Raw genomic sequence first — 12,626 nt, 5'->3', positions numbered from 1 at the left:
TGATACCCCACTTCGTATAGTTATCTTACTTTGAAAATTGAAACACATTTTAATTTTTTAAATGATGTAACCACAAATTCACGGTTTTCAGATTTATTCCTCTACTTGTGCTTAAGACCTACCTACCTACCTGCCAAACATGATTCTAGGTCAACGGGAAGTACCCTATAGGTTTCTTGACAGACACGACAGACAGACAGACAGACAGAAAATAAAGTGATCCTATAAGGGTTCCGTTTTTCATTTCGAGGTACGGAACCCTCGAATTGGTGGAGCGAATTGACCTGTATGTAGGTGAAGGTTACAGTAACTAGAAAAGAGCTTATAACTTTCTAACGGCTGAACCGATTTACTTGGATTATAGGATTTAGCTAAGAACACTCTCGATCAAACCACCTTTCAAACAAAAATAAACTAAATTAAAATCGGTTCATTAGTTTAGGAGCTACGATGCCACAGACAGATACACACGTCAAACTTATAACACCCCTCTTTTTGGGTCGGGGGTTAAAAACATTTCCTAGATGCTTAGGTAATCGTATGCATGGATTTTGTAAGAACCAAGCTTTGTTTTATAAGGACTAGCAAGGTACAAAATATACCCCAAGGTTTTACCTGTTCACTTTATGCGCATAATATTAGCATATTAGCATGCATAGTGCCAGGCGCTGCATGATGGCTGCATATTGGATATTAAATTACCTTTGTGAGCTGAATATTCGATATAAGGCGCTTGGAGGGTGTTGCTTTGCCGTAACCTGTTCATATTTCATGTTATCCGGGTACTTTTTATCCGGCTGCAAAGCCCAAAAGGAGAGTTATGTGTTTGACCTGTAGGTATGTATGTCCATTCGTAACTACTCAACAACTCAACCGGTTATGATGAAAGATACGCTACTAGATTCGTTAATTCTCCTCCTACCGCTGAAACGTGGACAATGACCTGTATCAGCAAATAAATAAATTGAATTGAATTCAATTGAACTGATAATTGGCCTTGTCCACAAGTTAAAAGTCAATCAACGTGCTATGGAGCGGGCTATGTTGGGGATCTCTCTGAAAAGGAAAAGGAAAAGGCGGCCTTATTGCTTGGAGCAGTCTCTACCAGGCAACCTTTGGTACCTGACAACAAATAAATAAAATTAGTACCTCAATAAATAGGGAGAAACTTTATAATGAAAGTGGTCAGCCATTCTGACCGTCATATGGCTGACCACTTTCATTATATTCATTATATTCTATTTGAGCCTCAATAGCTCAACGGTTGAGGAGCGGACTGAATTCCGAAAGACCGACGCCGACGGTTCAACCCTACCCGTTGCACTATTGTCGTGCCTATTCCTATCACAAGCTTTAGGCTTAGTTGGAGGGGAAAGGGGACGAGTTTTTTTTTAAAGAATATTGGCCATGTTAATCATGACTAATATTCCCCTTTCCCCTCCAACTAAGCGCAAAGCTGTATTAGGAGTAGGTACGACAATAGTGCAACGGGGCGGGGGGGGGGGGGGCGGGGTTGAACCGCCGACCTTTTTAATATTCTTTAAAAAAAAGTTATAAAATTTCATCCACGTCCGTCCGTAATATTACGCACCGTGGGAACTCGGTTAAAGATAAAATACAGCACCGTGAATACACCCTTAACACCTTGAGAAAGATAAATGGAAAGCTCAAAGCGACCACCTGTTGCATTCTGTTTATTCATATTATTTTCATTCAAAACGCGTTCTTTACGAAGATCGGATAAAGCCTTGCCAATGAGGTTATCTTATTACGTGAATATAAAAGAACAGGGAAGATTTAAAAGGTAAAAAACCTGCCAAGTGCGAGTCAGACTCGCGCACTGAGGGTTCCGTACTCGGGTATTTTTTCCAGCATTTTGCACGATAAATCAAAAACTTATTATACATAAAAATAAATAAAAATCTGTTTTAGAATGTACAGGTAAAGCCCTTTCATACGATACCCCACTTGGTATAGTTATCTTACTTTGAAAATTTAAACACATTTCAATTTTTTTCTGTGATTTAACCACAAATTCACGATTTTCAGATTTATTCCTTTACTTGTGCTATAAGAGCTACTTGCCTTTCATGATTCTAGGTTAACGGGAAGTACCCTATAGGTTTTCTTGACAAACACGACGGACGGACGGATAGATAGACATACAGACAGACAGACAGATAGGCAGATAACAAAGTTATCTTATAAGGGTTCCGTTTTCCTTTTGAGGTACGAAACCCTAAAAAGTAGAGTCTTAACAAGAGTTTTTCCTTTGTCTACAGAGCATGCCGAATGCAACCGGAACTGGTTTCCAGTGGGACAAGCTGTCACCCGCCGAGTTCCAGCAGCTACAGGAACTGACGTCATGTAAGTTTTAAAAAAAAAATTGGTTGTCTGTAAAGTCGGTTTACTGACGATAGTTGAACGTGACAACAAAGGCCGATTGTGCTTCTTTGTCGCTCGTTCCGCGCTCTCGCTTGCACTTCAAGCCTTACATGGAACGCCTCAGAGCGAGGTAACGCTGCATGAGTCATGTTTTTTCGTGCGTGCAGCCGGCTCTATCGAATTATAAGACGTTGTCACGTCAAAATCTCCATATTCACTCTCAGTATCTCTCTTTTTAAGAGGGGTCTCTCCGTCACTCGCTCCATACAAACGTAATTCGTCTCTCATTGGAATACTAACCAATCATACACAATGGAATTTCGTAGAAACGTTCCGGGAACTAATATCTATGTCTGTGGTTTTCCAGATTTCCGTTAAAATATTCGGTTTCAAAGTTACGCGGTCTTAATTACATATTACAAATCTTTGAGCCCCTGTAATTTTAATACTACATATTTTTAGAAAAATCTAAAACACCACAGGCACAGATACTGCAAAATTTCATGGACTTTGGTTGCTTAATATTCAAATGAAATTGGGACTACGATTGTATGGAGTAAGTGACGGAGAGAGCCCTGTTAAGGTAGATACGACGTTCCTTAATCTAAGGGTATCACTCATATAAAATCTCACTAATATGTGTCTTTTATCTTACGAATATGGGTTTTACCTAAAAGTTGATGAATTTCTGTCTATAGAGAGCTTTTACGGTAATATAATAGGTAATTGCAAAAGGTTTTACCGGAATTGCCCCCTCATGGCTGACGGCAATTACGGATATGGGTAACCCGGCCCCGGCGCATTTTATTGAGTTACGTTTTACTTCCGCGAGTAATTTCCACGGTAAAAGCACATATACCTACGTTTCGGTAATCTCGTTATAAGACCTAATAAAAAGTTCTGAAGATGTTTTGCGTGGCCGCCAAACAGAACGACTGTTTTGAAGCCGTCATTTTTTATCGAGAATTTTTTTTAGCGAGATGTATTTTATTGTACTAAATAGTTAGTGCCACAGAGCAAAAGATCTGCTTGCAACTTTCTAGTGATTTTCAGAACTACTTCATTTTAACTTTTTTCTTACAAATAGGGGTTTTACCTAAAAGTTGTTGAATTTCTGTCTATAGAGTGCTTTTACGCTAATATAATAAGTAATAGCAAAAGGTTTTACCGGAATTGCCCCCTCGTGGCTGACGGCAATTACGGATATGGGTAACCCGGCCCCGGCGCACTTTATTGAGTTACTTTTTACTCCCCAGAGTAATTTCCACGGAAAAGGCATATTATTCTGTAACCGAGTTATATGATCTAATAATAAATAAATAAATAAGTTTTTATTTGGGACTATAAGCTAGGCGCGAACACAGTACATAGGATGGATACAGAAGAAATATAAATACTAATCTCTCTGTTACTCGTATTCCTCATTGCTGAGGGTTGGAACCGCTTCCAGTAAGGCTGATACTAGCCGGGATTATAGGGCTATATTATATTAGCTAAAGGTCCTTCCACAATACTTGCGGTGTGACGTCGAATCGCATAATTCCATGGCACTTAAAACGCCTCGTGGGAATGAAATAGGCAATGGTATGGAGTCGCATTGAGGCGCGACGTCGTACCGTCAGTATTATGAAAGAGCCAGCCCTTATTCAGCTCTATTATCCATACTAATATTATAAATGCGAAAGTGTGTCTGTCTGTCTGCTACGCTTTCAAGGCTCGACCACTGAGCCGATTTTGACGAAATTTTGTACAGACTTAGAATACATTCCGGGGAAGGACATAGGCTACTTTTTATCCCGGAAAAACAAACAGTTCCCGCGGGATTTCTAAAGACTCATCCACTTCACCGATTTTTATAAAAGTACCGAGAGTCGAGACTACCGAGGTAGCTTGCGTCCCTGTAATTGACATAGGCAGCTTTTTATCCCGGAAAATCAAACAGTTACCACGGGATCTTTAAAAACCTAAATCCACGCGGATGAAGTCGCGGGCATCCTCTAGTAATTCATCAAAGCTAGATCGAATTTTTAGCTATAATGTTAGTTAAGAGAGCTTTTATGGTAATATAATAAGTAATAGCAAAAGGTTTTACCGGAATTGCCCCCTCGTGGCTGACGCAATTACGGATATGGGTAACCCGGCCCCGGCGCACTTTATCGAGTTTCTTTTTACTCCCTAGAGTAATTTCAACGGTAAAGGCACATTTACTCTGCGGTAATCACGTTATATGATCTAACTAACTTATCCACGTGGATTACTCAATTTCAACCCCCTATTTTGCCGCCCTAGGGGTAGAATTTTGAAAGATCCTTTCTAATAGCTCGGTCACACAGGCTGTGTACCATTGCGTTCTAATGTATGGAACTGTATGACACATGTCACACCGCTTGCGTAAAGCGTGGACGTATGCGCAACCCGGGGTGTTAGGGGTTTACGCGCGTCACTACGCACGTATCACGTGTACGCAATTGGTGTGAATCGGCCTTTAGCGGATATATTTGTCTTAATATTTCCAATTCTGCATACCAAATATCAGCCCGATCCGTTCAGTAGTTGGAGCTGTGCGTTGATATAGATCACTCACTCACCTTTTCCTTTTGAATATATTTAGAAGAACAGAAATCATCCAATTCCTATCACTATTCCTAGACACATTGATTACCTAACTCATCCATACTAATATTATAAATGCGAAAGTGTATCTGTCTGTCTGTCTATCTGTCTGTCTCTCTGTCTGTCTGCTACCTTTTCACGGCCCAACAGTTTTACCGATTTTGACGAAATTTAGTACAAGGTTAGCTTATATCCTGGGGACGGACATAGGCTACTTTTTATCCCGGAAAATCAAAGAGTTCCCACGGGATTCCTTATACATCGATGCTAAAAACTCATCCGCTTAACCGATTTGTAAGAAAAGTACCAAGGTAGCTCAGCTTGCGTCTCTGTAGTTGACATACTTACAACTTTTTATCCCGGAAAATCAAACAGTTCCCACGGGATCTTTAAAAACCTAAATCCACGCGGACGAAGTCGCGGGCATCCTCTAGCAGCCTATAAATATAACCCGCTTCCATAGTCGGATTACTAATAACTCCCCTGAGACGAGCGCTCAATAATAGCCGTACCTCCATATCATAACCACATACAAGTACTTACATGGTCCGCGTTCCACTTCAGTAAATTAATTTCTATCCCAGAGGTATTGCGTGGTGCGGTTTACTAACATTACCTATCCTATATTGACCCAAAGTGAACTAGGGTTAGGAAACTGTCGGTTTTGGTCCTGAATCGACACCTGTCAAATATTGGGCTAAGGGCATGGATCGTAGAAGTAATAACTTAAAATTTAACAAGTGTAAATTAAAAATTTATAACACCCCCGGACAAGTGAAGGTTACAGTAACTAGAAAAGACCAAAAAGACCTGATAACTTTCAAACGGCTGAACTGATTTTCTTGGACTATTCCGCGCCTACGATGTAAAGTATCTGAGTTTCCAAAACATCATTTTCAAATAAATAATTATGTATGTAGGCAACGTCCATCTTGACAGCTTGACATTTGTCAATTGACATAATATTATGAACCTAACGGTTATCTAACCTTCTTTTTTTACAAGAAAACTAGAAAAGAGCTGATTACTTTCAAACGGCTGAACCGATTTTCTTGGATTATAGCTAAGAACACTCTCGATCAAGCCACCTTTCAAACAAAAAAAAAACAAAATTAAAATCGGTTCATTCGTTTAGGAGCTACGATGCCACAGACAGATACACAGATACACACGTCAAACTTATAACACCCCTCTTTTTGGGTCGGGGGGTTGGTTAAGAAAATAATTAATATCACTATGTTCTTTTTCAGATTCGACCAGAAAACTCGAAGATGTTCTCAAGGAATTGGCGGAAGTTAAGAAACAGAATCCAGATGGGGTAAGTATACATTGACAGAGGGCATTATTGCTACTTTTAAATGATTTTTAGAGTTCCGTATCTCAAAAGGAAAAACGGAACCCATATAGGGTCAATGTTGTCTGTCTGTCTGTCCGTCTATCTGTCTGTCCTGTCTGTCAAGAAAACATATAAGGTACTTCCCTTGACCTAGAATCATGTTTGGTAGGTAGGTCTTATAGTACAAGTAAAGGAGAAAATCCGGAAACCGAGAATTTATGGTTACATACATCACAAAAAAATTTAAATGTGTTCATGAACAAATAATTTGTGTATTTTCAGTTTTCATATACATAACTATACCAAGTGGGGCATCATATGAAAGGGCTTTACATACATTCTAAAACAGATTTTTATTTATTTTATTAAAAACTAGAGGAGGCCCGCGGCTTCGACCGCGTGGATTCCGGGTTTTTTAAAATCCCGTGGGAACTCGATGATTTTCCGGGATAAAAAGTAGATGTCCTTCCCGGGATGTATCCCAAGTCGGTACCTTTCATTAAAATCGGTTCAGCGGTTGGGCCGTGAAAACGTAGCAGACAGACAGACAGATAGACAGACAGACACACTTTCGCATTAATAATATTAGTATGGAGTACGAATAGCTTTTGATTCATCGTGAGAAATGACGAAAAAATACGACTAATACGGAACCCTTAGTGCGCGAGTCTGACTCGCACTTGGCTGGTTTTTATTTGGCAGAGCTGTCGTATTTCTGCCCGTTAATTAATTTTTTAACCAGACTTGTTATCGAATAAAATAGTTCAAAAGAAAAATCCAATGACAAGTTAAATTAATGGGAAATGTCGGAAAACTCGTTTCTAGTTAACAGGGCTCTCTCCGTCACTCGTTTCATACAATCGTAGTTCCAATTTCATTAGAATATTAAGCAACCAAAGTCCATGAGATTTTGCAGACATATTCTAGAAACTAATATCTGTATCTGTGGTGTTTTAGATTTTTCTAAAAATATGTAGTTTTAAAATTTCAGGGGCGCAAAGATTTGTATGAAAATTTTTAAGACCGCGTAACTTTAAAACCGAATATTTTAACAGAAATCTGGAAAACCACAGACATAGATATTAGTTTCTAGAATATGTCTGCAAAATTTCATGGACTTTGGTTGCTTAATATTCAAATGAAATTGGAACTACGTTTGTATGAAGCGAGTGACGGAGAGACCCCTCTTAATTTTTTTTTTTAACCAGACTTGTTATCGAATAAAATAGTTCAAAAGAAAAAATCCAATGACAAGTTAAATTAATGGGAAATGTCGGAAACTCGTTTCTAGTTAAAAACAATTCGTAATAACTAGTCCAGACCAAATAACAAGTAATTGAGTGGTTGTCTGGATGTATAGTTAAAACTTTTCAAATTAATGCTTTTGTAGGTATTGTTCGATTTTATTCTTTGACCTAGTTCTTTATTATTCACAATCGATACTAGATATCACACTAATATTATAAAGGAGGAAGTTTGTATGTGTGTGTGTGTGTGTATGTTTGTTACTCCTTCACGCAAAAACCACTCGACGGATTTGGCTGAAATTCGGAATGGGAATAGATAATATCCTGGATTAGCACATAGGCTACTTTTTATCCCGGAAAATCAAAGAGTTCCCACGGGAATTTAAAAACCTACATCCACGCGAACGAAGTTAATAAAGAATATATATCAGTGATAGCCTATATTCTTTCCACGGAAAGAAGTTAGAATGTGGCGCTCTCTCTGTCATGTAATCCCATACAAATGACAGAGACAAAAATCTCAGTGTGCTTCAACCATTTTGAGGCACCAACCAATCATAAACGAAACAGTTTTGGAATTGAATTCCGAATGTTTTTTGAAAAGATTTTGAAATTGAATTTCGAATGTTTTTGAAAACATGTTTGTGATTGGTTGGTGCCTCAAAATGGTTAACGCCCAGTGAGATTTTTGTCTCTGTCATTTGTATGGGATTACATGACAGACTACACTATACTAACTTCTTTTCGAGCATAGAGTACAGTGAAAGAAAGAGCCGTTATAGCTTAGTAGTTAGGACGTCTGCCTCATATTCAGGAGGTCGGAGGTTCGATCCCGGGCACGCACCTCTAAATTTTCGGAGTTGTGTGCGTTTAAAACTATTAAATAGTGAAGGAGTACATCGTGAGGAAACCTGCATGCCTGAGATACAATATTATATAGGTACTAATTAACTTTTTAATTTTTTTTTTATATATGGCGGCCACTTTGAAATAACTCTCTCTTTCTATTATTTATTATGGACTTCGTCTGTGTTGGTGTTAGCTGGCGGGCGTGTTCTGCCTTTTTGGAGTGTTTTTTTTTTGTTAAAACTGACTGGAAAGCGCTCTAAGGGGGTGTCGTGCGTGTGTCGGCGAGCACCAGCACAGACGGGGTCCATACTGGTATAGTTTAAATAACTTGTTACAAATAACTACAAACTTGACATTGGCTATTCTTTGTAAAGCCAGACGAGAGAGAAAAAAAAATATTATAATTTGGAATACAGTCCGCTGACAGACAGACGGACGGACAGCGGAGGCTTAGTAATAGGGACCCGTAACCCGTAACCGTTGGCAACCGTCGGGTACGGAACCCTAACAATGTAAATCTAAGTTCCAAACATCACTCTTTCCGTCTGTCCAAACCCTTATCTCTTCAACTTTCCTGTAAACATCATCTATTATTCAAGGCAAATAGCTTGACATTTTGTGCTTTACGACAAAGGTCATAGGTCACATACTCCATCACGGAAGACCTCGACATGGTTCCCTGTGACGTCATGACCCATCAAACCTATCTATTAAAAACGTGTTAAACGATACTCAACTCTACACTAGAACGTTTGAAGTTGCTTTTCCATTAAATTACCTACCATGTCCTTAAATAGTACTACACCATATCCTAGTAAATATTGTCAAACAATTTTAGACTGTATATCGTTCTAAATAAAGTTGCATTTCTATTAAATGTCACGTTACGTGTAGAGTATAGAGACCCTGGAATAGTATGTGACCTGGTTGTGACTTGTGACGTCATGATAGACAGAGAGGGTAGATATGACGTCACATGATGCTGTTTCATTCGTATGGTTTAACGAGCCTTTGTGCAAACTGTAAAATATCAAGAACTAACTCCCCAATTGTTTATTTTCAGTCAGTTTTTTTTTTGTATGTTTGTCACGCGATTACTCCGCCATTTAAGTTTGGTGAAGATCTGATGAACATCTTCGTAGATGGACAACAGAACTCCTCAATGGATAAGAGCAAATTGCTCGCGAGCAGTGTAATAGCTTAGTAAACAGTAGAATTTTTTACCAGGTATAGCATATTTTAATACAGTAGGGTCACTAAAAATTGTAAAATTAAAAAAAAACCGACTTCAATAACCACCGACATGTGATTTTTTTTCACAGCCAATCAAGGGAAAGATTTTTTTCATCGTTTTTCTTACACAATTGGGGGGGGGCTGATCTGCTTTTGTCGCTTTTGGTGGAAACCTCGGGGGCGAAATTTCCAAAAACCTGAAACACGGATTTCTTAATTTTTAACCAACTGCAACAGCTCAAATATCCGATTTTCCTGAATGAAACTAAAAAAATGAAGGTGAATAATTAATTAATACCTACGCGTTTCACACGGACGATGTTAGCTAGTTTTCCTATAAATTAATATCATCGGAATATAAGATGTATCTAGAATCTAGATGATGCCCGCGACTTCATCCGCGTGGATTTAGGTTTCCTTTTTAAATCCCGTGGGAACTCCTTGATTTTTCGGGATAAAAGTTGTCTATGTCAATTTCCGGAATGTCAAACTAACTCTGTACCCTTTCATTTAAATCGGTTGAACGGATAGGACTTTAAGAATCCCGTGGGAACTCTTTGATTTTCCGAGATATAAAGTAGCCTATGTCCGTCCCCGGGATATAAGCTAACCCTGTACCAAACGTCAGAATTAGTTAAACTGTTGGGCCGTGAAGAGGTAGCAGACAGACAGACAGACACACTTTCGCATTTATAATATTAGTATGGATTAGTAAATATTAGTATGGATGGATTTACGATAATGGCGACAATCGAACCTGCGACCCCTGGGGTCTTTCTAACTTCTAAGGTCGTACTCAATAAATTAATTATTATTGATGCCATTGAAACTTGAATCGCGGGTGGTCCTATTTCAAGTAGGGTGACCACGATGTTAACAATTTTCTCATTGTATAGAAGCAGGCGTTATTTTTCTGAAGTCCATGAATGATCACACTTTAATATTATAAAGGCGAAAGTTTGTGTGTATGTGTGTGTGTGTGTGTGTTTGTTACTCCTTCACGCAAAAACTACTGGACGGATTTGCCTAAAATTCAAAATGCTGGATTAGTACATAGGCTACTTTTTATCCCGGAAAATCAAAGAGTTCCCACGAGATTTCGAAAAACATAAATCCACGCGGACGAAGTCACGGGCGTTAGCTAGTATTATATAGAATCAAAAGCTTATTCCATACTTAATATTGTAAATGTGAAAATGTGTCTGTCTGTCTGCTAGCTTTCACGGCCCAACGATTTAACCGATTTTGATGAAATTTGGTACAGAGTTAGCTTATATCCCGAGGACGGACATAGGCTATTTTTTATCCCGGAAAATCAAAGGGTTCCTACGGGATTTTTGAAAAACCTAAAAGCACACGGACGAATTTGTGAACCGTGAATTTGTGGTTACATCACAAAAAAAAAATTAATAGTGGTTTCAATTTTCAAAGTAGGATAACTATACCAAGTGGAGTACCTACCATAATGAAGGCTTTACCTGTACATTCTAAAACAGATTTTTAACCCCCGACCCAAAAAGAGGGGTGTTATAAGTTTGACGTGTGTATCTGTATATCTGTGTATCTGTCTGTGACATCGTAGCTCCTAAACTAATGAACCGATTTTAATTTAGTTTTTTTTTGTTTGAAAGGTGGCTTGATCGAAAGTGTTGTTAGCTATAATCCAAGAAAATCGGTTCAGCCGTTTGAAAGTTATCAGTTCTTTTCTAGTAACTGTAACCTTCACTTGTCGGGGGTGTTATAAATTTTTAATTTACACTTGTTATTTATTTTTATACATAATACCTTTTTGATTTATCGTGCAAAATGTCGGAAATAAAACCGAGTACTGAACCCTCGATGCGCGAGTCTGACTCGCACTTGGCCGGTTTTTTAAAGCTGTGCCACACATTACCAGTTATACCTACGGGTTAGGTTATCCCGGCGCCTCTTCAAGACCTCAAGCAGAACGAGCGCCGAAATAAACTGTGTCATCTGTGAGACAGCTTTGTCTGTTTGTCTGTAGGTAGTGTCTTAAACGGATGGACCGATTTGGTAACCAGTTTGTAAACAATGCCCTGGCCACCCTAACAAGGGAATCCTTGCGGACGCCAACGACTCCGACACAACGGCGTCCCAAATAAGGGTTACATTAGGGTTGTCAAGTGTGGGGTACCAGCAAGGTAACCTCCTCGTGTGCAGCAGCGCTTGGGCCGGTGTACCCTGGTAACATGGTTAACGATTTCTCTTCATCGGATATTGTTAGCCATGGCTAATTGACCTGGCGGGGAGGGGGTGTTGTCCGTGCGTCCCTCTGAGTGTCCCTAGCAGAGGGCGCAGTAGACGCATCCATGGGGCATAGCCCCAGGAGCGGAAGGTGTGGCTGTGTTGGGTGGTTGGTGGTGGGGCTTCATCACCCATCCAGTCACTAGCTGCCCCACCGGTCTCTCGCCTGTCCAGTGTGGTGACGGGCGAGGGAGATGTTGAGGATAGGGAACGTGGAAAGGGGATTTCCGCGAACCCTAGCCCTCGAGAGGACCTGTGGATGATGGACATGGGGTGGTCCGTCGCTAACAGTGTGATTCTCGGGTAGGTTGGCGTGCTGTAGTTCCGGCATGCCTCTAACGGTGTTTGGGGGCACGTAGTGTCCCAGTGGTGGGTCTGCTGAGGCGGACATCCGCTGGCGGAGTAACGAGGTATTTTCGGTCTTTGGTCTTGTATCCATGACGGATTTTCCTCACGAACAAAAAAAAAAAGAAAAAAAGGGTTGTCGGGCCCTTGGTTCCCTTATAAGGGTTCCATTTTTCCTTTTGAGGTACGGAACCCTAAAAAACTCCTTATACCTATTAAAGATTTTTAAAAAAGTGGTAGACAAAACTAGAGAGTTTGTGTAAAAGTGACAACCCTACGTTATAAGTCGTTATTCTGTACGTTTAGTTGTTGACACCAACACCGCGATTATCGCGCGCTTTGTCATTCCACTG

General features: G+C 39.7%; 1 protein-coding gene across 1 annotated transcript in view; it reads left to right on the top strand.

Annotated features, from left to right (window-relative positions):
• LOC123878970 (diacylglycerol kinase 1) overlaps window positions 1-12,626 on the top strand; it is an 84,378-nt gene that overhangs the window by 42,776 nt on the left and 28,976 nt on the right. Inside the window, exons 2-3 of the mRNA XM_045926374.1 lie at window positions 2,283-2,367; window positions 6,249-6,316. Of these exons, the coding sequence (XP_045782330.1) occupies window positions 2,286-2,367; window positions 6,249-6,316 (150 nt within the window). The 5' untranslated portion in view covers window positions 2,283-2,285. The remainder of the gene's footprint in view (window positions 1-2,282; window positions 2,368-6,248; window positions 6,317-12,626) is intronic.

This window comes from Maniola jurtina, chromosome 27 (genome assembly GCF_905333055.1).
Source record: "Maniola jurtina chromosome 27, ilManJurt1.1, whole genome shotgun sequence".
Classification (NCBI taxonomy): domain Eukaryota; kingdom Metazoa; phylum Arthropoda; class Insecta; order Lepidoptera; family Nymphalidae; genus Maniola; species Maniola jurtina.
This window is presented reverse-complemented; position numbering and strand designations above follow the sequence as displayed.